Raw genomic sequence first — 27,772 nt, 5'->3', positions numbered from 1 at the left:
GGATGGGAAGAAAGATACAAGATAGAGATGAATGGAGGAAAATTGTGAAGGAGGCCAAAGCTCACAAAGGGCTGTAGAGACAGAAAAGAAAAAGAAGCCACTATTGTGAGTGAAAGAAGTCTTATTATTGTCGGGATGTGAACCTATGGTGTTGAATTTCCATAGGAAAGTAAGTATCCATAACAGTATTATATGTTAGGACATGTAAACAAGAATCGTATTTGTGCAAGGTAACTGCCTCAGTTACCTGGTGATGAGACGTAGCTACTTCACTAAGAGTCTGAGGATGAACAATAGAGTTCTCTGTGGAAAAGCCCATTGTCACAAACATCACATGAAACCAAAGTTGTGAAATCAGCTGGACAGGTCATGGTTATTACCAGTGGCGTAGCGTCAATGTAAGCTAAAAAGCTCAGCTTCCCCAGTTAATAATAATTTCATAATAAACCTGCAGTTTATGAACAAAATTATTTATTAATTTTAATAGAATTTACATTACGCGTTAAATATTGTGATGCGGCAGCTCGGGATGATTTGTGATGCAGCAGTAAACAAGAAGCCTGCACACACTAGCTTCCAAGCAGACTGGTTTCTTTCACTCATTCTTCTGTGTAACCCACCCCGCAGATTTTCCATCCCTTTCTAAATAAACTACCCTGGTCGCAAGGTTCGTAAGAAGCTACCTTTGACATTGAAAATAATTTTATTTCCGAGTTATCCCTTTTCGTGAGTTGTGTTCAGTTGAAGTGTTAGTGTGCATTGTGGCTGATATAATAAATAATGAGTGAAATAACACCAATTTTCTTGAATTTTTTTAGGACAATTCTATTATCAAGACTGACTTACGAACAAACGTGTGATTTAAGAAACACTCCTTTGCTGTCAATGAAGGACACAACCAAAAGAGAGATGCATACTTACGTAATGATACTAATACTGTGTCTATTGACCGTTAATATTGTGATTTCTCTAAGTATGACAGGGAGCGAGCTAATATTATATGTAAGTTATACGTGTCTATTTGTTAGAGATATGTGTAAACCATGAAATAATAATTTACTACGTACCATTTGAGTCATGCCTTATTGGTGTTACTTACGAGGTTCCAACCAATCTTAGACTGCTGACTTGACATTGACTATTTTAAGACTATATTTTTGTAATACGTTTTCTCATATGTACATGAAAGAAAACTTAAGTTAGCTTCCCCTGCTCAAAATTTCATGCTACGCCACTGGTTATTACACACTGATCATCAGGAATATTATATTAGCAGACAGTTCCAGAACACGACAATCTCACAGGAAGGTACTGTGATAAAAGAGTTCATATTTGTCGGAATTGTTCCCACACTAGCAAGCGAAAGTTTGATTGTGATAATGTTCACTCTCACATTGAAAACGTACTGACAGTACAATATAAACTGAAAAATGGAATTCGTTCCTCAACTGCTATACAGTCAAGATCTGACTCTATGCGACTTCTGCTTGCTAACATGAAAATAAGCTACAGAAACTGTGCTGAAGATGTCATACACAGTCTAAAAACTGATGTCCGTATCTCACACATATGTTTTCAGAGGTGAAGGAGGTGGAACAAATGTACCAACTCTAAAGGAAAGTATTTTGAAAAACACCATAACTAAATATCGTAGTAATCACGAGAAAAATAAGAAGCATGCTTTTGTTCCTTTTTTCAGTTTTATTTATATTTCATTCAATTGCAACACTTCGATGCCAGTTTTATTATTGGGAATTAATGCTATAAATAGACATTACTGCGATAAATTATATTTTCAGAGAAATACAAGTGATTTCGAAGAAATCTCTTTTTAATTTCAATTTGAATAAACTTTTCCAATTTTGTTTCACTCTTCATGATACGACTGGGAACTTCGTTTTTATAGAGTCTGGCAGACCATGGAACACGCAAGTGCAATATTGATCTTTGCTTTTGTTTGTTACAAAATGCATGGACCAGAGAGTATAACTCTGATTCTTTCTGACGTGGACATGGATATCTTTCCCAGGCAGGGGTGATGGAAGGCACCAGCTGTTTGTAATATTTCGAATGTTTGTTTTTAAATTACTGGTACAACAATTGCCATTGCCATGAATTTAAACACAAATGTTTATTCAGTGTTACACCATTATAACAAAATGGATCCTCCTCAACATATGTGCTCTTTTTTTTTTGCATGGTTTTGGTATGTTTATATCTTTTTTTAGGCGACATAGCTGAAACATAGTTATTTAACTGAACATTGTAACAGTGATTAAGTATGTTCATTACCATTTATTTCATTTATCCCTTTCAAATAATGTAAATAGCAAAACAGGTTTCAGCTAATAAATACTATTTCTCAAATAATTAATGCTTTAATTTCACACCTCTGAGCAATGAGCAATGAAGTTAGTGCAAGTCTACTGAACAGCCCTCATATGCGAATATGATGATGAAGAACATGACTGCAGTTTTCATTTCAGTACCAAGTCACGTTCCTTTTACAGTGATATCACAATTTATCAATATTCGATATCCAATAATGACACAGAAATAACAATAGTCGATATATTTTTCACAATCTGACATTTATAAAAATCACACTAAAACAAAGCCTATAAAAACATCAATAAAAGTAATGCATGAATATATCCTATTATTCCAGACTTAAAAAAAAAATAGACTTCATTGGTTTACTACAGTTTCAATACACTGTTGTGCTGGTTCCTCACAAGTTACAATAACCGGGAGGGGGGGGGGGGGAATTGAAAATCTTAACTTTCAAATAACTGAAGATATTTACTGTGGCTTTTCTCATAAATTTTTCTTTATATATTATGTATGTACGTATGTATGTATGTATGTAGGCAAGCAAGCATTTTGTTTTAAACAGTTTTGTTATACGCTGTCAAAACCTGCAGTGTAATATAAGAGCCCAGATGAATACCTGACAAAGTCTGAGCAATAAGAATGTAAATCAGTATGCATTTAATTATTTTCTGTAACTATAATGAATTAAAGAATATTCTTATACAGTACATGTCACCAATTAACAATCATTTGCTCGAAAACTGTGAACTGCTGTCCACCGTAATTAAATGTCCAGTCACTATAGGATAGAAAGCATGTTTTGTGTGAACAAATAACAGTATGGATTATTGCAAAGAACAAGAAATGTAATTTTTAACGATATTTGAGAAGTCAGTGACAATAAATTAAGATGACATACAACTTGGGCAGGAAAAGTGTTGTAATAATTTACCTTTTTTTTTTTTTTTTTTTAATTGTATCGAGTGTTTATACTGGTGAATGATTAGTAATGAAGTAACGGTACAATATAGGCTAGAATGTAGCCACTATATTAATGACCAGAATTAGATGGTGCATTAAGTATCTTGACAGTTTCTGCTTATTAAAATTTTGACATATATTGTAATTTAATTTGAAAATCTAGAAACCTATTATTAATATTAAAAATGTAGTTGCTCACGGAATAAAAACAAAACAAAGTCTATACTGCCATTAATTCATTGTACTTTATGGCTAAGAACATGGTTTTCATTCCTTCATTCGATTTTTATATTTGAAGTAATAGTAGTTGAAAGTTTATCACATCAGAATCCTGAGATGGTTCATTTAACAAGTTACATGTTAGGGTGTTTGTGGGATTTATGAAGTATGAAAAATAAATGTCGTTATTATTCAATTCAGGTTAGGCATGGTACTGACTACGCCCAGAAAACAACTGAATGAACTGTTTGGTTTGTAACTACGTGAATTGTTTGGTTTGTAACTATGTCCCTTGCCACTTAAAAATGGTGAAGCATAATGACAGAAAACTCTTAATCCCTCTAACTAGAAGTGGTAAAGTGACCACTCAGTGATTTAAATAAAGAAGGTATTGAAAGTCACCATCATTCAAAAGACACCAGTCACCGTTAATTCTTATTGTTGGTTAGAGGAATCAGCACAAAGTGATCTCACTATCAATTAAGCTTAACCACAAAAATTCATTGGATACATCATCATAAAACATTCTCATATATAATGGCACAACTTAAAAACGTAAGCACCACACAATCACAAGTGGAAAAATAATTGACTTGCACAAACAAATTCAATTATATAAAAACTATAACCTTTTAATTGAAGGCACATTAAATGCTAGCATAAACTCTGAAGGAAAGATGTTTCAATTTATGCCTGACTGCTGAATTTCTTCAACACTGACTCCATCCATGCTTTTCCGATAAGAGGACTGTATACACAGCCTCTGTATGAACCAATAGCCCTTGAAAAATTTATTAAATCTTTCCAGTTGGAGTCTTTTTCCAGAAGATGGGGATTGCCCACAACAATGAGCAATGATATTGCTCTTGTAATTGCCACATTAAATCTCTGAAAAAAAAAAAAATAAAGTTTTCATTAAGATTAACACATCTGCAACACAAGCAATCTGAAACCAAGAAGTAACAGGTCTTCCAATAAGAGTGTCCTACTTTTAACATATAACAGCTGCCATGTTTATGAAGCTATTGCAGTCATATTTTTCCCATGGTTACAGTTGTTATTAACAAATAATCATGGTACATTACACCTTTCCACAATGCATAGAAATCGTTAAAATTTATTATCAAAATAGGTCATCCGTTTGCCAAGCATTCCATGCATTACGTGAAGTGCGTAACTGTCCCTGCTCTGACTGTCAATGGAGAAAATTACTGGGTTATGATAAAGGATTATTTTTGGCCTCAATTGGAAGGTATGGATTTCATAAACGTCTGGTTTCACGAAGATGGTGCCACGTATCATACTGCTCAGGAAACAATCGATCTTTTGAGGCTTCATCATTTCACATGGTGGTTATATTAACTAGCCCCGAGATCATGTGATTTAACATCACTGGATTACTTTTTATGGAGTTATGTTTATGCTAACAAGCCAGAAACAGTTAATGACATACGGAACAATATCAAGCGCGTTATTCGTGAAATTGATCCTGATTTATGTTTGTTTAATTGAAAGATCCGTGTACACACAACCCAATGAACGTGCAGCGGCCATTTAACTGACGTCTTCTTCCATCTAGGCACATAATGACATTAAGCGTGCTTCAAAACAATAATAATTAAAAAAATAAACTTCTTTCGTTTATACAATTGTTTAATTTAAAAAATATGACACTTTTATTGGAAGATCCTTTACTACAAAAGAGGACGTTCTGTAATATAATGCAAGACAGCATTAAGAACTTTGCAGTAGCTCGGAAGAACACAATTCTTCAATGAGTACTATTACTCTACAGCATCACAAGAAACGGAAATGCGGATTCCACAGCAAAGGAACTAACTAATTACTGTTTCACAGACAGAAACTACATATCTGTCCTATAATAAAATAAAAATCCTAATTAAATAAAAGACACAAGCCACCACTCGAGTATATTTCTATAAAGAATGAGGGAACAAGTCAAAAGAAAATATAAAAATCCTTGCTGCATATCAACAAGTCAAAAAGGGAACTGTATTTCTCAACTGAACACCAGACATGACAGCTTGCCAGCAAGTTTCTAAATTTCCACCTCCCATCCCAGTATCATATGTACTGTAAGTAGGGGGGACATTTACTATAGTGCAACAAGCTACAACAAAATACAAAAATGTATTGTGCTGTGACAACAAATGGCAAGAAGTCAAGAATCAGAGCATTAGATTACTACCATCGCTGCCAGAGAGTAAATTAGTTACATTCTTTTGAAATGTATTATTAATCATAATGAGTTATGAATGTCTGTATCTAACGCAAACCTATTGAAATAAAAGTTTCGACATGAAGAGAAGAATGAAAATGCATATGTTCAGTGAATTATTGGAACATAAAAAGTTTAAACATCAACTCTGAAATGTTATATAAGAAAAGAATACTGTAATGGAACAGCCTGATTATTCTGAGAGGTTATTCCACTTTGTGGTAGATTCCGCATCTACTTTGATTCTGTAAGTGCTATTCAGCCTTCCACTCTTCTGACATTGGGTTCTGAGGTTGGAGCAGAATGAATTGTGGGCCACGTTAGAATTCATGGTAATGAGGTGGAAAATGCTACAATCAGAGATACTACTTAAATGGCATATTAGTATACTGTCATAAAAGATCACAATAAATGGTACAATACTTCAAGAGTTCTCTTTGGTGATAATGGAAGGAGGAAAATAAATTTAATAAAAAAAAGAACAATGTTCGGCAAGAGGATTGGCCTATAGCAGTATCACGATACAAAGAGGTGGCAGTGAGTAGGCCTACTATATAAGGATTGGCCACTGTCATTTGTTACATGCTTATCTGATTGTGTTATACAAGACTTGCATTTCAAAACTTCCTAGTCTAAATAACTATTTACTTACTTATACAGTAGCGTGCAAATTAATCCGAACAACGTAATTACTTATGCAAAAACACTCAAACAGGATATAAAAAAAAAAGGATCTAAGACATACCTCAGTAATCTATGTGGCCTCTCTTGTTCCTAATAACAGCTCTGAGACGATTTGGCATGGATTCCACTAATTTCCCACAAATATTCTTCATTTCTTCATCGCGAAACCATACACCAATGAGGGCAGAAATCATCTTCTCCTTTGTAGAACAATCCATTTTTTGCATTCTTCTTTTGCAAATTGACCACAAGTTCTCAATGGGGTTGATGTCGGGTGAGTTGCCTGGCCAGGGGAGTACCTGAATATTCTTCTTGTTGAAGAATTCTGTAGTTTTTCGAGACGTATGGCATGGTGCCAGGTCTTGTTGGAACACACCTCTGCCATCTGGAAATGATTTTTGCAGCTGGGATACGATTCTGGTTTCCAATAAGTGAATATATTTGTCAGAATTCATCATTCCCTTGATAGGTATTAATGCTCCAGGCCCTTCATGTGTAAAACAACCCCAAAACATTACTTTAGGGGGGTATTTGGGTGCTTGTTGGAGATGAGCTGCTGTTACTTTTTTGGATCTTTTCCGTACGTAAGAAACACGGTGGCCGTGGACCTCGAAATGAGACTCATCGGAAAAAAAGTACATTCTTCCAGTCATTCACTGTCCAGTGTTGATGTAATTTTGCCCACATTAAGCGTTTTTTGCACATAACAGGGGTTAGCAGTTGCTTCTTAATAGGCTTACAAGCCCTTCGTCCAGCTTCCAAAAGCCTACGCAGCACTGTTGTGACGTGAATATTCGCAGTTAGTCTAAGATTTAATTTACTTTTCCTGACAATTAAAGGATCATCTGCAGGTGAAGTCTTCCTTTTCCGGCCACAGTTTCCTTTTTTCTGGGGTGTGATGGATCCAGTCTCCCTGTATCGTTTTATGATCAAATTAACAGTAGCCAAACCGATGTGACATTCTGCAGCAATTTGCCTCTGTGTCATAGAAGAATGCTCTGCTAATGTTATAATTTTAGACCGTTTTCGTTTCGTGGAGTTGTATCCATTTGCGAAGACGACAGAATGTACACAGGATTGCAGTATTAAGTCTTCAACACAACTGAAATGCTTATAAGTACAAAATGACAGGCAAAATGTCACATATTATAAAAAAAAAATAGCGACAGACCTTCAACAATGGAATTACACGTACTACATATGTCAATTAAAGAGGTATGAGCAGCTGTGAGGCCAACAATGACAGAAAATGTAAAAATATGTCGTGTTCGGATTAATTTGCACGCTACTGTATATGGCCTTTACAGAACCCAGGACATTCATTGCCGTCCTCCTTGCCATCCCTATCCTGAGCAAGATTATTCCTTTGCTGTGGTCGTACCAGAGAACCAGTCCCATTCCGAGGCTTATTTTGGGGTTTCGTAACAAGCTGTTTTTTACGGTGATGGGTTTTAGCCCTTCAAGCTGGAGGTTCACCTCTTATCAGCTGTCCGCAACTGCCTACTCAATACATTTGCAGCTACCCTCCATATCTGGAGGCAGTCTCCTCCAGCAAATAACTATTTATTTAAATTGAATGTAAATTTAGATTTTGAGGGGGAAATTTAAAACCAGTGTTAATTGCATTTTAGGTTTCACCTCCTTACACCCACCCCCTCTGAAATTTCTGACGCATCAACAGTATATGTAATACTCCTGACATTACACGAGCTCTTGGTAATAATTTTAATAGTGTAAGTGCTATTTTACAGTTTTTAGTAAGCACAGGTTTGTTAGATGAAGTGATATGTTACATTTTAAAATGATACTGATGCTTGTTAACATCTTTTAAACCCTATAAACCTGGTTGTTCTTTTTACAACTTGTTCATTTCCATTATAATAATATGAAACATGAGTCATCTCGTCTTAATGAAACTATGACCAAGACTCAATCCACAACAATTAAAAATTTTTTAGTTAGTTTTGCATTATTTTTTCTATATTTGCGTAAAAGGACGCCAACTGGTATTGATGATGAAGTGCCCTTTTAAGTATGTCATTATTACTACAGAATAACCTACTTTTATGGTACTGTTGGTAACTTGACAAGTACATACTATACTTAGAATCTCACAATACGTTTTACTATTTTTATCAAGTTTAAAAACAGACTTTTGTAAATAGCAAAATAATATTAGAAGTTATTACAATAAACGAATAGACATTTTATGTGATTCTGTGCAATATTAATTACATCTCCTTAAACCACACAATTCGTAATTGAAGTCAGACGTCCTACTTTCTGGGATTACTAAAGATGCTTTTGAATATAATAGAGAAAACACAAGTTTATCTTCATAAATGGGTACACAATAAATTATCTATGTCCGTCTTTTGAATTATAGTTAAGAAAATAATCTACAAATAGGAATATTACTGGTGATAAGAAAATGGTGGTTACGAAACAAGTTAGATGTATAACAAGAATGTTTCAATCAAATGTATCTAGGAGGATGCTAACAATATAGCAGCTACTGTAGCCGTCAGTTATGATTTCTTCACATACCTACACATTAATAATATTAACCTAACTGCTATCTCAATTTGTAACTTACAGACTCATTCTCGTATTTACATTTTTTTCTTATTCAAAAGTGCTATTGTTTTGGAATTGCTAGTATCTCTTTTTAAGTTCCTAATGGTAACGAAAATTTCATGTTGACTTAAATATGAGTCAGTTAACACAGGAACGAGTTGAGCATTGGATGACTGATACAAAGTCGAGTACAGCGTTATCTTCACAGAGATAAAACTTGTTCTAGAGTAAAGGCTGGTTCTCGAAAGTCATTGTGCTGTTTAGTACAACAAATTGCAGCAAGGAAAAATTCAGTATCTGAACCATAAAACTCCACTAGATTTCAAGAAACATATTCTAAAGATGCGAGTACTAACCTTTGGGTTTGCCACAAAGCCCAATCGGAACCTGGCATCATAGTCAAGGAGGTTCCGGTTACTTCGTACGGTGGAAATGAGAATAACACGCTTCTCACGGCCCTGGAATGTTTCTGTTGTACCAACTTCTATGTCATCCCAGCCTTTTTCCTTAAGTTTTCCCTTCAATTTGTATGCTTGCCTAATATAAGGAGCTATGATTCCAATTTCTTTCTGCTCCAATGGCTCACGGGATGGACCACCACGCAGGAGGGTACTGACATATACCATCACTGTCTCGATTTCATACAAATTGAAGTAACTGAAAAGGACAGCTTTCATTAGAAGATGAGAAAGAGTCAAAATATATTTACACATAAACAGAAAAACAAAATAGTGATAATCTTTTCTGTAGGGAGAATTCTGCCAAACAGAAGCATCTGATAAATTAAAACTAACTTGCGTCACATATCAGCCATGTAAATTTTACAGTGCATTCATAGTAGGTTTTCGTGTAAAAAGAAGTTGATAATATTTTAAATACATACTACATAAAATGTATAAAATAAAGCGATTCAATGACTATATTATTTTGCAAAAATTTTATTATGCAATATATACAAGGCGTGTTCTTAAAGTAAGTTCCGTTTTCAATTATAGCCATCGCATCGCTGCAATTGTTATTTTTCCCACGCGTGTTTTCTTCTTCAGTCCTCAGGCAAGCTGTGTATGCAGTTTCAGAGCTTCAGTCCGTGTGTGTGGTTAGTTGTGATCAGTTGAAATGTTTAAAGTGATCGAGCATCCCGCCAACTATGAGATGCGGTCTGTTATCCATTTCTTGAATGCGAGAAACATCAAACCAGCTGACATTCATCGTCAACTTTGTGAGGTGTATGGTGATGATGCCATTAGTGATGGAATGGTCAGGAGATGGGTTAGGAAGTTCAACAAGGGCCGCGTCTCTGTGCATGACGAGCAGAGTACCGGTCGGCCATCTTTGATCAATGATGATTTGGTGCGTGCTGTCGATGAAAAAATTCATGAGGACAGAAGGTTCGCAATTTCTTCGCTTTCCTTGAATTTTCCACAAAAGAAGTGAAAACAGTAGTCCGGGTGTGGTTCGCATCGCAGGCGGGCGAATTCTACAATGAGGGGACAGAAAGACTTGTGCCACGACTCGATAAATGCCTCAATAATGGTGGAGATTATGTTGAGAAGTAATTGAAGTGGGGGAATACAATGCAACAAAAATGGTTTGTAAATATATTCCCGTTTACTTTCTACACTCTTTTGGAACTTACTTTAAGAACATGCCTCGTACATACACATAGAGTGGTCACATTATCTTTTGGCCGGTAGAGCACTGCGACTTGAAGGTCATATTACTATATTGCTGGATATGCGTAGCTACTATGTGTGATCATATGGGACCGAGTGCTGCTATCATGTTGCGTTTTTCACGAAGAGTAGACAATACTGTCAGTGCTCTTTATTTCTGTATAGTTTCCGTATGTTTTTTGAGTATAATTTCAGTGTGTAGATATTACTGTTAATGTTCTTTATTTCTCTATAATTTCCGTATGGTATTTTCAGTGTAATTACGGTGTGTGTGTTATTGTTCCATTGAAATGGCAACCAAAAAGTTCACATTAGAACAAAGAATTTTTATGTATGACACATAGTGAAAACTGAACCATGTCAAGAGGTCTGTAGGCGATTTCCACATAAATTCCCTGGCGTTCAAGTTCCAAACAGAGATACAGTTAGGTGACTGGTTCTTAGATTAAGAGAGACTGGTCTGTTGAATGCTAGAATTCATGAGGGGGGGGAGGGTGTTATAACTGAGTGAAATTGGGGCATCTTTAGAATGTTCTCCAACGAAATCATTACATCGTGTTTCAAAAGGATCAGCCCATGTGGCAATTAAACTGTTAAAACTGAAACAGTACCAAGTGAGTGTAGTACAGGAATTACAGCCATGTGTCAACGTAAATTGAGTGAATTTCTGTAATTGGACTTTGCAGAATATTGGTCATGGTACAGCTGATTCAGAGTTAATTATTTTCTCTGATGAGGTGTAGTTTCATTTACACAGTTATGTCTACACACAAAACAACGGATATTGGAGTGCGGAAAACCTCCAAAAAATTCAAGAAGTTCCCTTGCATGATGCAAAAATTGGTGTATGATGTGCTGTCACTGCCAGAAGAATAACACAGGCCACTTTTTTTTGAAAAGAAAATAAATGCAGAGCTCTACCACACACTAATATTATAAAATTTCTTCTCGTTGTTGTCAGATGACAGAAAATAAGGGTATTTTCAACAAGATTCCGCCACAGCCTACACTGCTGACGATTCTTTGAACGATATAAGAGAAGGTTGTAATGACAGAATTATTTCCTAAAGTTTATGATCTGCATGTTCGCCAGACCTTACCATGTACCACTATTATTTTTGAGGATTCCTGAAAAACCGAGCCTATACCAAGTAAACCATACGCCATCAATGAACTCAAGGACAATATAAGAACAGAAATTACTACAATTACCGAACAAGAATTTTTGCGTGTTAATGCAAATTTCATCACAAGATGCCAGGCATGTGTGAATCAATTAGATTAGTTCTCATTATGCAATAGATTATAATTATTTGCATGATTTACATAATATACGTAAAAATGAGCAGAACATTACGGAGTGAAAATCTTGAGAGCCAAGTGCAACCACTCTGTGTCAGCTCATGCGCTCCACATGTCGAAAGATTATCTGACTGCTCTACATACATATGCATTGTATATGTACATGCTAGTATCAGAATGCAGGATGCAAAAAGCTTATCCCCTGTAGGCCTAATATATGACATTACTTCGATAGAAGTTAAATGAATTCATGCTTTTCTTATAAAAGTAAAGAAGAGAAACTACTTTCCTACCTCAATTCCCTTTTTTTTTTAACCCATTCATAGCATTAGTCTACTGAATAAGCTTCGATACAGTGACAATACAAATTCATACATAATGCTAAGAAACCAAATGTTAAGTATTGTTTAATATATTAAAAAGTCCTTACCTTGGAGATTTTCCTTCTCTCCTCTCATGGCCAAGCACACCATGAAAAACAACAGCATGATCATATTCTCGGTTGTTTTTAAGGTTCTTGACTCTGTCGTTAGTAACACTGGCTGGGCATTCACTCTGAAAGTACAATTGTACATATAACTTAATTAATGAAACCATTACTTCAACATCAATTAAATACTTAAAGATGAATGACCTCAGCATTATTCACTGAGTAAATATACAAGTGTCTACTTTGACAATCGTTTAATCATTAAAATGAGATAGTGCATGGATAAAATCACAGCCTAGCAAAGTGACCATTTATGAGGCAAATAAAATACCTAACTCAATATGTCATTGTCGTCATCACTGTCACTGTCACTGAATGAATTACCCTCATTAAATATGTTGAAAAATTTTGTAATTTTTGCCCTATAATAATTATTATTTCTGCACGTGAGGATGACAATATTTCTTAATGTTTTTTTTTTTAATTTAAAATTGTCGTGCACACTGGGGTTAAACTGCACCCCTATTAAAAGTTATAACAGAATAAAATAAACATCACGAAGCAGAAACATAGACATTACGACGAAGTGAAAAGTGACTAGAAACAGTTGAAATGTAGATATGGAGAGGAATGGAGTGTGTGAAATGGACAGACAATAAGAAATGAAGCTATGCTAGAAAGAGTGGGTGAAGATAGAATAATGCTGAAACTGATTAGAAAAAGAAAATGAAATTGGCTGGGTCACTGGCTGAGAAGAAACTGCCTACTGAAGGATCCATTGGAAGGAAAGGTGAAGAGGAATAAGTTCGGGGCAGAAGAAGTTATCAGATGATAGACGATTTAAGATAATTGGATCGTACGCAAAGAGAAAGAGGAAGGCGAATATTTCTTCTGGCCAGGAATATGTACTATTATCTTATGCATTATCCTTTTGCGCGTCGACTGTACTGGAATTGACACTGCATTCAAAGTCGTCCTGGGATCTGCAGGGTGGTCAGCTCATAGAGAGTGTGTCTTGCATGGTCAGGGGGTAGAGAAGTGAAGGGAAGCAGAGGGAAACTGCCGCTGTTTAAAACCCATATCTCGCTGCAGTGGCTTGCAGAGCCAGGCCACAAGGGATATTTCCTCCCCTCCCACACCGCTATTGTAATGCTGCGTCAAATAGATTCTCTATTCCCTTGAAACTTAATGACAAAATTTTTATTTTCTTTTCACATACTTATTGTTGTAGAATCTTATCGAGTTAATATAACGAAATTAATATTCTCTTTTGCCTTATTATTACGTATACATCCAGCCTCCAGCAGAACCTAATATTTGCCTTAACTCAAAATGATTGCACGAGTAGAATCCTTTTGATATAGCACGTAAAATACGAAAGAGACTTCTTTTCCAGTTTTAGAAAATTGTTGACCATCAGTATATCTGAGTGTTGCTTTGGTATGACGTCTTAGTACCGTACTGTAACTTAACCAGTGCAAATGTGCAAGCATGAGAGTGTGTGAATTACAGAATATTAATTTAATTTTTCTCAACTTTCCCTTGCGGAGAATATTGATGTAATGAAGTGAAATTAAAGGGTCGTCCGTTACCCGACTTAAATCTTACTTAAGCTTCATCCAGCCAAAATAGTGCTTATATGTAAGGAAGTATAACAATGAAATTTACGCTAAGCATTTGTGGTTACGTGGATGTGAACAAAAACAAATATGTATTTTGTTTTCCTTGCATCCTCTTCGGTGGTGATGCTGCATGGACTAGGAGTGGTGCGACACATTTAGGACATTTGCCCCTAAAAGCAAAATGCACGAATCTTCGCAGTCTCATCTGAAAAATGTTGTTTCATTGGCTATGTTACGCAACTCATACTGCTGTGCAATTAAGTGAAACGAACAGAACAAACATTCTCAAACATAATCAAGAAGTGAGAAAAAATCGTGAAATTATTTAAAAAAAAAATATTGATTGCATCAAATTTTGTGTCCAATATGAACTTCCCCTTAGGGGAAATGAAAAAACGATTCGAAGAACCCTGATATGTTTCGTAGGTTGCTACAGTTCGTGAGTAATCTAAACGAGCCTCTCAAAAATCATCTGGAACATGCCACTGTTTAAGGTTATTCTAAGACAATTCAGGATGAACTGGTAGATTGTAAGTTGAGTGTCTGCCGATCTGAAATTCAGACTGAAATCGATGGTATTAGTTTTTCTTAGGGATTAGCAAATGGTCCCACAGACATCTCCCAACTAAGTCAGGAAGTTTTGGTTTTTCGATATGTAGTGCCTTTATTTTTGTCCTATACTTATTAGTAATGGTATCAAGAAGTGAAATTTGTATGTACCGAAATCTACTGCAGCTCTCCCAATCCACAAGTTCACGAGCCACCACTGCTACTGACTATTGCATAAGGATCAAAATGCAACTTTAAATAGAGAACATCTATTGCAGTGACTGCCTCCGTGGTCTGTTGATCAGCATGCTGGCTTACAGATCTGGAGGTCCTGGGTTCGATTCCTAGGCTCGGCTCTCAGTGAATTTTTCTTGAAGAAGAAAAATTGCCTGGGTGTTTAGAGTCTGGAAATTTGTGTGATTGTGAGTGTGCCGGGTTAATATTAATTAGCCAGTCTTCAAAAAATATAAAAAATACAATATAATTATATCAGGACTGTTGCTGGCCAGTAACATGAACACAAGTTTCAGTGTCATATTTTTGACAAGTAACTCCATCTGTTAGCATAACCATAAAGCATTAATAGATGCTATAGAGTTAACAACCAAGGAAAGAAAAAAAAATCTATTGCAGTGCAGTCAACTTGACGGTAATAACAGACGAATGATAATTTAATAGCCTTACATTGAGAAGTTCAGGAGAAAATGATTAATAAGTGACTCTAGATACAGTCAACTAGCAAGACCTTCTTGGACTATGCTAATCTCGTAGAATCGAATTAATTTTTTTATGCAGAAGCATCTAATTCATTAACACTGATGTCAATGAGAAGTAACCAGGATGCATAACAGAATAGAATTTCTACATAGACACGCATATGGAGGGAAGGGTGTGTGTACATGGGTGTGCGCGCGCGCGCGCACGCACGCACGCACGCACACAGAGCTACTTTATTAAATGCAGTTATTTCCGAAAAAAGTGAATCAGACATGACTTAACAATTAGAAACATTAATATAAAATTAATAATGTACATGTCGATATACTTACAATCAGTTCATTATCATAAAATAATTTATTTGGCAGTCTAAGTATAAGTTCATGTGAACGGAAGTTACGACGAAGTTTCGTTATCACCCTCTTGTCATACATTCCATTTTCACTTCTCATGTACAGGTGCCAATTAGTCATCAAACGTTCCATCAGTGACACACCTGGAAATAAGACGTAACTCCACAATAAAGTTGTAATTGTAAAATCACAAACAAGTTTAAGGGATACAAACAAACAGAAAAATGAAACAAAAATAAACATGTAATTGTTCTTCCTTCCATCATCTTTCCTCTTTTCCATTATTCATTATCGTCCCTATTCCAGGTGCAGGAATCAAAGTGGGAGTTACTGCATCATATTTCCAGTACAAACAAAATATACAGATTTCTTCAGCAAAGACGTTTCATGGTGTACACTAAGAAATTCAAGCTATGTGTATTACCACAGCAAAAATTACATACGAGGCTGCAAGGGACACTTTACTCTCTAAAACTTAGCTTCAAATTTGACCTTTACTTAAAGGGCTCTATTAAACTAAGCACCACAGTTGGGAAACGACTATTGTGACAAGAGAGAGTATGAAAACTACTCTGCCTATATCGTAGATGAGGAACTAAGTACCTCTAGATTTCATATTATATGTATCAAAATAACTATTATATGATACTACCATTGACCATTTCCACTGCCGCTGTCACCACTTCCAGCACCAACACCACTACTGACCATTTCCACTGTGCTGCCACAACCACTGACCATTTCTGCCTCCGCTGCCACCACCACCACCACCACCACCACCACCACCACCAATAACAACACAACCACTACCATTTGCACCGCCATCATCTTTCCTGCCACCAGCACCACCACTGACCATTTCCACTACAGCTGCCACCATCACCACCTCCACCACCACAAATAAAAATAATGAAGGAATGATGAATTGAGGTTCACATTAACACTTCTCAGTCTCATTCTCATAGGATGTACTGGAGATAAACTGCAATATTCCTCTGATGAAGAGCTGTCACATAATTAAGCTACAGTTAACACATGAAGCTAAACAAATTTATTCTTATAACTATATAGCTGTTACTACAAATCAACTTTATATTATAGAGATTTTTTTTTGTTTAATTTCACTGTAGTGAAGTTTAATTGTAATTTATTTTCTGTGTATCAAAAACAAAACATGCGATTTTGCATATTTTGTTAGGAGAATTTAGATATATAGATGCATGTAATATGATGTGCTTTAAAGACAAGAATTGCATTGTTGTTAAGTGGAAACATCCAGTTGAAATACATGAAAACTACGTAAATTTATTTGTTCATTTTCTCAAGTCCCCCTTATTGAATTAAGTTGAAATTTTCGAAATTTTGTAAATTTTTTGTACAACCAATCACCGGCTCTCTCCTAGCACCCACAGTTTTAAAAAATATTTTAAATATCTTTTGTCTGGCCTGTCCAGAAGGTTGTCGCAACAACATGAATCAGTATCATTAAATTATTTGCAGTGTAAGTAGTAATTTTATTTTTTTTCTGAAAATATTCACTAAAAATATATACCCAGGTGTATGTGTGTATACAGGGTGTTAAAAAAATGTTTCAGGGATGATAGAGGAGGTAAAAACAAACGTCTGTTTTAAGTGACAAAACTTTAGCAGATGCGCCGTTTTGCCGCTAGATGGTCTGAAGTATAGATGACTTGACTTCCATCACAACACACACTGGTTAGTTCTGTTTGTGCACAACCATCTTGTAGGGTCTTATCTGTTGCCTAACAGTCTCTGTGGTGGTAATTATTTTGTTTTTCTACATGACGTCCTACCAGAACTTTTAGAAAATATCCCATTGAACATCAGAGAACGAATATGGTTTCAGCATGACGGTGCCCCTCCACACTTTGATCGTCGTGTCACCTAAATGCTACATTCCCCGATCGTTGGATTGGCAGGAATGGGCCGATACCGTGGCCACTGTACCTATCCCCACTGGATTTCTTATTGTGGGGAGACGTAAAACGTTTTGTGTATGAGATACTGATTGATACGGCAGAAGACTTAGTTGCTCGCGTTGTTGAAGCTATACATGTTATTAGAGACAATGTTGGCCTTTTAGAGCGTTGCAGACACTCCATGGTACGAAGGTACCAGTTGTGCAATGCCTTCAAATGACGGCAGTTTGAACACCACCTCTAACACAATTGGTCTTGTTCTTTATGGCTTATATTAACATTTACGTATACAATACACGGCACATCTGCCAAAGTTTTGTCACTTACAAAAGATATTTGTTTGTAACTCCTCTATTATCCCTGAAACGTTGTAAACATTATTTTTAACACCCTGTATATATAATATTTTCCTATTAATAAGAGGACAAAGATATTAATTCATATTGTAGATCACTACATATAAAATAACCATGAAAAATGTCATGCAATTAACTGTACAACAATGAAAACGTAAATTGAATGAAAATAACCAATTCCTATCAATTCTGTTATGCTGATCACGAATATCGCAAAGAAAATAAAAAATCAGCTCTAGTTTTCATTTTACACTGCTTCATTACAGTGAGCTAATTTTGTACCGATTTTTATGTTAAGTTTAAAACCAAACGGTTTAATGATTTGTCAAAGTCATAATAACTTGCAATAATGATTTTTATGTGTTTCTAGTCTTACTTGTGTTTAATATTTTGGATATAAACATCCAGGTGAGCATGCTGTGCATATGAAGGAGTCATACCAAAACATGAAACTTTTAATAGAAGCCATGAAGTTACAATTACTCTCAATGGCAAATTTGTAGTGACCTGAAAGTGACTGCACTGCTATTAGGTGTGCAGTTAGCGTATACGAAATATTGTTGCTTTATTTGTGAATGGGATAGCAGAGCTGGCGCATCTCATTACAGTAAACATTACTGACACACCAGAAAATCTCTCCAACCAGGTATAAAGAACATTTAGAGTGAACCTCTAGTAGACCCTAAAAAGGTTCAGCTCCTGCCCTTGCATATCAAGTTGGGTCTCATGAAAAGCTTTGTGAAGGGAATGAACAAAGAAAGATTGGGACATGTTTGAAGTACTTAAGGCAAAAAATTCCTTACTTAAGTAATGCCAAAGTCGAGGGCATCCACAGATTCCAGAGCTTTTCAGATACCATACTTCTGATGGAATCATACAAGATGATGAGAAGGATACTTGGGAATGTTTTTAAGAAAATCTGTTTACAGTTCTTGGACAACAACTGAGCAATAAATTACAACGAGATTGTGGATAACACGTCAAGTTATGAAAAACTTGGTTGCAACATATCATGGAAAATGCACTTCCTCTACAGCCCTACTTATCTTGACTTTTTCCTTCCCACAAGGATTGTGGTGCAGTAAGTGATGAACATGGTGATCGATTTCATCAAGATGATATTGCTACACTTGAGAAGAGGTATGCTGGAAAGTGGAGCCTTACTGTTTTAGCATATTACTTCTGGACTGTCATAAGGGATGCTTCCGAGTATGTGTATAAATGCCAAGCCAAGCGAAAACGACCATCTTCTGATTAATTGATCCCTGAACAAAATATTTAATTCTATATATAAGGACATTTAAAATTTGTGATTGTTTGTATATATTTGAGACCAGTTAATTTACGTAATGTATCTTTCCCTTTCTGATTTAATTCTGGTACAAAGTAGGCCTACAAAGTATTTTTATTCATGTAATATTATTTTCATGTTTCTCTTAATATTTTACATTTATACTTCTGAATGGCACTGGAATTTATCAATGCCTATGATATCACACAATTCAAGTAATTATTCACTTAAAATTTATTGTTTTGACTGAATCTTGGAACATGAATGTATATTTATTTAGTGAGTTCTTGATAAAAAGATATAGATTACTTTCTTAAAAAACTAGAGCTAAATATTTTTGAGGATGTTATTTTATCATGTTATACTGAAATAAATAAAAAAACTCAAAATCGTGCAATTTACAAACTTTTATTTAAAATTTGTTGTTCAGTGTTATCTTTTAATAGTTTTTGAGTTACAAGAAATATGGTTTGAAATTTTTAGGTTTTGGAAAATGGGCGACAAACTTACCAACAGGTGGTGCTGTCTAGTATGCTTCTGGAGAATATTTTTGGCCATAACTCGGAAATTAATAGAAATATTTAGAAAATTCTTCCACAGACAAAAAAGGGGAAATTCAATACTTTAGATTTTGGACAAAACAAAGTAAAAATATTTTTTTCTTTTGACCAGTTAAGCTGGATGTTCCCCATTAAGTTCTTTTTATCAGCTTACCAAGTCCAAATTTCTCAGCATTCTTGGATTCACATACAGGTCCCAACTGCTGTGGATCACCAGCAAGTATAACTTGACCTCCTGGCAGTTTTTTATGAGCCCGACCCAAGATCCCTGCTATTGGCACCAGAGCTGCAGGCTCCAATGCTTGTCCACACTCATCAATGAATATGTGAGTGAAGTGATTGTAATCATAAAAATCATCTTCTCTATTTATCTTTGGTAACAACCTGTGTGAACAGAAGGATTTTCTTAATAAATAAAGTAAGAACTAAAGTCTTAAAATATGAAATTATTGGTTTTATTAATTAAGTCAAAATATTTGACAAGATTAATATAACAATACACTGTCGGAGAATTAAATTTGAAGGTAATTTTCATGAACATTTGATCAGTGGCATAGGAAGCTTAAAGTAAAACCTGAAATTATAATTGACAATAATGACGCACAAATTAGAAATCATCTGTATATATCAATTGAAGTACATAATATCGACGTTTGATATTATTTAATTTAATATGTATCATTTACAACATCATCAATCAATAAAATAGATATGAAAGTTTTTTTTATATAAAAATAACCAATTTAACACAATGCTCTTTGCTGACACTAAGGTTGTTACATCAACAACAGAAGTTTAATTACAAAATAACACTGTACCGGTATAACAGTGAAATTTGCACCAGACAAGCTCTTTATGCACTAATTTCGAAAGTGAAATCCGTTTTGCGATGTCACCTAAAGTTTTGGAGAAAATCAATTATGAGTAAGTAGTTTGTTCTCAATATGGTGAATCATATGCATTGCACATGTTGATGATAGCTGTTCCAAACATCGTAGCTATTCCATATCTGCTCTTACGACATTTGGGAGTGTAGAATGGCAATAATAACATAGTTTCGCGTTTGTTTGGCGCTCTCTGTATTTTGTGCATACTGTAGAATTTGTTCCTTTAAACTGCTTGTTTGATTTAACTGTGTTCAGATGACAGTTATTTAAATAGTGGTAATTTGTGTACATATCAGCCAGAACCCCAATTAGAGGTACTTTCTCACTATAAGGAATATTAAAAAAAACATAGTGGAGCGCAATGTTAGCTGAAAAATTCGAGCATCGACTTTCCAAGATGATAAACTGGGTCTGAATCCCGACAGGCCCAAGTGTAGGGTGACCGGAAGTCTGGATTTCGCTGGACATGTCCTGCTTTTTAGTATTTTATGAGCGTCCGGCTCGTTTTTTTATGATAAAGCCAAAATGTCCGGCTTTCTCCTTTTCAACAACATAATGTACCAAATATTGAAATACAGTATATAAGATAAAATCTGAGGTCAAAATCATGTGTTTCTGTCATTATATGAAAAAAGTGCTCTAAAAGAATTTGTTTTGAAGCAAGATGAAGTATTTTCTTGGAAACAATAGATTTTCAGTGGAGTACATTTTTTTAGCAGGTTGTAAATGTTAAATGTTTCCAAACTTTGCTATATATACTGTATATGTCAATTTTTTTTTCAATAATTGCACATAATGCCAATGTAAAAGGGTATTTTCTCTAATCAACACCCAATGGTAAGATGAAACGAACAGATTATCAGTAGAAGCAGTAAAGGGCATTTTAACAGTACAATATAATTTGAAGCATTTTACATGTAAAGAATTTCACACCTATTTATTGAAATTACCCAAAGTTACTGAAGGACATTTCCTCTTCACAGAAGTATGAACAATAAAATTGTAAGATTAATAACAATGAATAGCTTTGGTATTGTGTTTGCCTATTGTTTTTATTGTTCTCAGTAAATGAAAAGGAATTTAATGTGTTGTCAAGCCTTTTTTTCAAAATGTCCTGTTTTTTCCTTCAAATGTCCTGCTTTTGAACATTTTGATCTGGTCACCCTAACCAAGTGGAATTTGTGTTGGACAAAGACGTTGTATGGAGGTAGGTTTTCACAAGGTACTCCTATATCTTCTATTAAAATTTCATCACTGCTGTGTTAATCATCATTATCACCATCAGCTTATGTAATTAGCCTCCCATGCTGGGGGGCAATGCCTACAGCAGCAAAAAGAACTACAGTTTGGCACATTGCTCACAGGTGGGGACATTTGGGTCAATGATGCAAAGTGAAGTACCTGCCATAGCATTAAAAAAAATCCATTTAAGTCTCAAAATCTGTTTTTGCAGCATTAGATACTTTCTCTTTAAGGTTTGTATAACAAAGTAAAAAATTAAGAGTTAAAAAATATCTGGAAGTATTGTATTCCACAAAGATTAAGGAAGAAAGACCTGTAGTGAGGTGAAGAGAGCAGATGAAGTAGGCTTAAGACCTACTCCCTGATGATGAAGATGACTATGGTGACATAATCATTGTTGCTGGTAACGAAGGATGACAATGATGATAATAGGAAATCTCCAATTATATAAAAACTGTTAAGCAATTTTCAATGTAGTGGCTATATATACTGCTAGATTTCAGTCTGATGTGAGAAATCCATGCAATGAGGACTGCTTGTAAGTTACTTAATTTCTACAATATAATTAACCTAAACTACATACATTTGATTATGGGAACAATCAGTGGTACTTATTACTTCACTATTTCGACTGTTCTTATATTTCTTTCTCTCAACTCCCTTAAAACAATTGTAATCTATATATTTTATTAATACAGACAATACAAATGGATGACGTAAAAAGCAACATACAGATTCACTTTTCATTTCCCTATTTCATTTTTTTTGTATACACACACGCAATAGCTATATATTTAAATATCCTGTCTATATATTTTACTAATCTTTCTATCTTTGTAGTGTATCCAGCTATTTGCCAACAACACGTGTTCCACTATGTTTCACTATGAATTCCCTCTTCTTACAAATGATGGGTAAAAAGCACGGTGTTTGTTGTATATTTCAGCAGCCACATTCCAAAGATGAGGTGTATTCAATATGTATTGGAGAGAATTGTCCAAGGTTACAGGGATTGCAGATTTTAGATTAGTTCTATGGATGTTTGTGACAGGGCAGTTTAAGAGGATATGTTCCAAATCTTCTTCATTATTGCTGCACCAGCAACAACTACTACAGTCAACAAGATTAAAACAGTGAAGATACTTCTGAGTGATAATATGGCCTGTCCTGGCTCTTGCTAAGAAAGTTTGTATGTGTCTGGGAATGTTGCGGAACATTTGTAAATCATTAGGTTTCTTTTGAATGTTTTGAAGTACTTGGCCTTTATCAGAAGAAAGCCATAATTCGATCCATAAATTTGTTAAATGCGAATTAACTGCAGAATATGCACTGGTTAAAGAAGTTACTTGCATAGGTGTGGACCCCAAAGATGTTGCCTGTTTAGCAATATTATATTTTACTTATAGTATTATTATTATTATTATTATTATTATTATTATTATTATATAATATTTTATTATAGTATATTTTACTAATATAGAAAATACAAATGGACGAGGTGAGAAGCAACATACAGATTCACTTTTCATTTCCCTATTTCCTTTTTTTTTTTTTTTTTTTTTTTTGCATACACACGCAATAGCTATATATTTAAGTACCTTGTCTGTATATTTTACTAATATAGACAATAAAAATGGACGAGGTAAGAAGAACATACAGATCAACTTTTTACTTCCCTATTTCTTTTTTTCTTGTACACATACACACAACAGTTACGAAATATGTATCCTGTAAATACATCTTATGTACAGACAGGTAGTGGTGGTCAACAGGTCTGATTATACAATCCAGGCCGGATTCAAGTACCATTTAGGAAACTGCCCTAGTTATCAGATATTTACTTATTATATAAATATTACACATTATTTTCACGTTCATTTTAATGAATACACAGAAAATAATAACACTACAAATAGAAATTAATCATTCTTTACATTTATACTGCTTAAACTAAAATAAAGCCCAAAAACCATATTTATTAATTTCACTGTTGTCTTCTTTACCCATATATTTACTTCCCTTTTGTAGTAATCGCAGCATGGTGCCCCAGAAGCCAAGTATCTAGGCCTACATACTGAAGAGAGTTTCAATTCTTAATACGTAGGTGGTTCATTAAGTTGAATGAACATTATTGATGAAAGATGAGTTAATGAGAGCCTATTGCGAGATGGTATAAGAAAATTGTTCGTACAGCTGAACCCACGCCTAAATGTTCCAGAGAAAATGTATATTTTCTTCCTCTGTTCTCTAGTCTTGAAAACCATTAAGTACCATCTGCTCTCCAAAGAGTCTGAATTTACGAATAAGCCTTGAAATAGTCTCTCTTCTGTATAATATGTTTACATAATTCGGCCAAATATCAAGATTTAATATTTCTGTATCATTCAACGATTGTGAATACCGGTATGTATCTTTGTTCCTTTCATCACTGAAACCTTCCTTGCGTACAATGCCAGACTGTGTACTAAATCACCTGCACCTAAGATTATCAATTACACTCGACATAAACTAAAATTTGTTAATTTTCGTAAGTTCATTACTATTCTTTAAAATTAAACCTCCAAAATTTCCATCAGAAACTACCTTCAATGCTGTCTTTGTATGTTCTCCACTGATTTTTTTTTTTTCACAGATTCAATGACAAATATTGTTTTATGAATGAGTTTGTCAGCACGTGCAATATTATATTCCCCATTGCAGTAAGTGAATGTCTCAGGAATCTTCTATGCCACATCAATAAATTTAGGAATGCAGTTATATTGTCAAACTCCAAAGCAGCTGTTCTATCAATCGTCTCTAAACACACACCTTCATCTCAAACAGCAGAAATAACTAAAATGCTCTCTCAATTAATATCACTCAATAAAAGAATTGTATTCCAATGGATACCATCCCATTGTGGAATCCTGGGAAACGAGAATGCAGATGCTTTAGCAAAGAAGGGCAGCACTGCTACTTACAGACCTGTTACTAAATCTACATATTACTCTGTGAAGAGATTTATTAAATCTACATACTTAGACTTCAACAAACAAAATTTGATGACACAATCCCAAGGGAAAAAAAATGGATCTCTCTGCATCAAAATCCACAGTTAATTCCCGATTTACCACGAAAATCGTCTGTAGCTGCATTTAGATTGGCAACAGGCCATGATTGTTTGGCTAAACACCTGCATAGAATTGGAATATATCAGTCCCCTAACTGCCCATTGTGCAACTCAAACCAAGATATGGATTCGGAACACCTCAAAGTGCATATAAGTGCTTATATAAAGTGCAATGAATAATATATTTTGATTTATAATTTTAAAAAAAGTTTATGTGGTGTCTTTCATAGCTTTGCGTTAAAACTGTTTTTATTGTGTCTCCTCCTAGATGTGTTATAGTCTGGTTGAATGCAGCATCGTTAGATGGCAGCGGTAGCGTGCTTGCTGCAAGACCAGTTGGTTTCTATTTCCCGCCCATGCACTGATTCAGAGGAGGATCTCCTCCCTATCCGTTCATTTACTTGCTTTAAAACTCTGCTTCTTTCTCTGGCTGCTAGCGCGCTGTTGTCTATGTGTGTTAACTGCAGTAAAGGAGGAATGGATTGGCTTTCCTCTACACAAACAATCTCGCATCCTTCTCATAGTTTTCCAGCAGCACATGAGTGCGCGTGGTTTAAAACTCGATCAACTGAGGTTTTCTTATAGCTGTGAACTTAAAAATTATCGAATCTTCCTCGAATTTCAAGGCATATACTGCATTTGGTATTTACTTTCAAAAGAAGAAAAATGTGAGGAGGACGTTCCTCCCTTCCCTCCCCCGAGGAACCGCCACTGCATTCATTCATTCAGCCTTCGATTTTTTGTGCACCTGCCACTGTATACCTTGGGAGTAAAGGCAAAAAAAAAAGAAAACAAAGCACTAAAAAGAGAGCTGCAGCTTAGAAATAAGATTATGGCTACCAAGTTAATTATAATATTTACTTTATTTAGTACAAATTTGTTTCCAATGACTCAGTTGCTGAAAATCCGATCCTTGAGATGAGTTGGTCAACAACAAAAGTTCGGCAACATGTTCAGATACACATTTCCTGTGACTGTTGCCTCGATGAAGAAGAATGGTGCGTTCGGGCGCGGGTTCGATTCCCCCTTGAGCTGATTATCTGGTTGGGTTTTTCTGAGGCTTCCTCAACCTTAAGACGAATGTTAGGTAATCTATGGCGAATCCTCGGCCTCATCTCGACAAATACCATCTCGCTATCACAAATCCCATCGATGCTAAATGACCGAGTAGTTTATACAGCGTCATTAAGTAACCAACTAAAAAAAATGATGGAATGCTGTACTGAATGGTGCCAGGCTTGTTTCCACATTAAACATTGGTTCACATGCGCATGAGCATGTAGCTGTTTTTAAACCACTGTTGCATAAACTTGAACAGTTTCTGCATCTTGTCAGATTTAAATCACAGCAATAACTTAATCTGATTTTAAATTGTGAGCATTTATTTCTCGATTCTTCTAAGCAGAACATAGTGTATTAGTGTACTACGGGGTTTTAAATTATAACTTTAGCATGTCACTTATTGAAAAGTGTTGAAAAACACTTATATACATACACATACACGCGCACACAAATAGAGTGGAATGTGTTCAATGTCAAGGAACGAATCCTGAACATATTATGAATGGAAAGGTCCTCCACCATTTTGTTCCTTTGTACTTAATTTCTCGGAAATAATTATTTTACGTGGTAATTATTATTGATCCTATTATCTTTTACACACATTTAGAAATACACATTTTATAAACGTCTTTACATTTAGAGTTCGGCTGCAAAAGGGTATCTGTCGGATACAGGGGGGGAGAGCCATTAATCCTTCCCATTGAAGGCTTTAAGGAACCAACCTGGACAAATACCCAATGTCCCATCCCTACCTTCCTGTGGTGCAGCTGTTAGTAAGCATAATTTTACGAGCTGGACTAAAGGGAGGGACTACTCATCCATTAGCACTGGTCAGCTTGATGAGTTAATGACTGAATTTGGTATAATTTTCCTCTATCCAATACCTAATTCCCTCTTTACCCTTTCCTATCCAGTCCTCTGACTGAACTCTTACTTTATTCGACCCCAACGGCATTAGAGCATTCGAGGCCTAGGAGTTCATTTCCCTTTCCTTCCTCCTCTTTCTACTTTTCTGTTCCTAGTGCTGACCTGCTATGGCACTAAAATCGTCCTCCAGTGGCTTAAGGAGGGAAAGCTGGTGATCAACAAGATCTCCCAGCTAGGTCCAATGGACCCGTCGACCAACAGCAAGTGTGGTCCTCCAGACATTCTGGGGGTTGTGTGTGAATGAAGTAGCCACCAAAACGTTAAAATATGGTGTTCACTTAAATCGGCTACAACTTGCCATTTAACTCCAATATGAAATGAGTACCATTAAGGTAAAATTATCCGGAGATAAAAATAGTCCCCTAATCGGATCTCCGGGCGAGGACTACTTTAATGGTACAGAATCAACTAAACATCTTACAATGGAATGCTGACGGTATAACATCAGCAACACATAAGTATCTGTAATACTCTTCTTCGTGTTGATGACTAAGGAGCGGATTCTTATGTAATTAAATATTTTTTTTTGCGTGTGATAAAATACAATTAACAAAGTTAAAAATTCCGAACATGAAGTTTCAAGTTTAAAACCCGAATTTTATTTCACATAAAAATACATATTTTCACAAAAAAATTATGTAAATACATATTTTCAGGAAATTTATTATAAATACATATATCTTGGAGATTTTTTACTTAAATAATTTTTTTACAAGAACTTTTAAATATTTTACAACTA

The 27,772-nt window shown here is 35.2% G+C and overlaps 1 protein-coding gene across 4 annotated transcripts in view; it reads right to left on the bottom strand.

Annotated features, from left to right (window-relative positions):
• Window positions 1-2,557: 2,557 nt before the first annotated feature.
• Window positions 2,558-27,772, bottom strand: part of LOC138704870 (putative helicase mov-10-B.1) — a 109,189-nt gene continuing 83,974 nt past the window's right edge. For 3 of the 4 annotated variants that reach the window (XM_069833214.1, XM_069833215.1, XM_069833216.1), the window contains exons 15-19: window positions 19,961-20,190; window positions 15,639-15,802; window positions 12,419-12,543; window positions 9,370-9,670; window positions 2,558-4,401 (exon numbers count right to left, since the gene is read on the bottom strand). In XM_069833214.1, coding sequence (XP_069689315.1) covers window positions 4,201-4,401; window positions 9,370-9,670; window positions 12,419-12,543; window positions 15,639-15,802; window positions 19,961-20,190 — 1,021 coding nt within the window. In that variant the 3' untranslated portion in view covers window positions 2,558-4,200. Of the gene's footprint in view, window positions 4,402-6,412; window positions 6,822-9,369; window positions 9,671-12,418; window positions 12,544-15,638; window positions 15,803-19,960; window positions 20,191-27,772 lie in introns of those variants that run through there. The other variant, XM_069833217.1, reaches the window with a different exon arrangement.

The sequence above is a fragment of the Periplaneta americana genome, chromosome 8 (assembly GCF_040183065.1).
Source record: "Periplaneta americana isolate PAMFEO1 chromosome 8, P.americana_PAMFEO1_priV1, whole genome shotgun sequence".
Lineage (NCBI taxonomy): Eukaryota > Metazoa > Arthropoda > Insecta > Blattodea > Blattidae > Periplaneta > Periplaneta americana.
The sequence above is the reverse complement of the archived record's forward strand: the minus strand, read 5'-3'. Positions and strand labels throughout refer to the sequence as shown.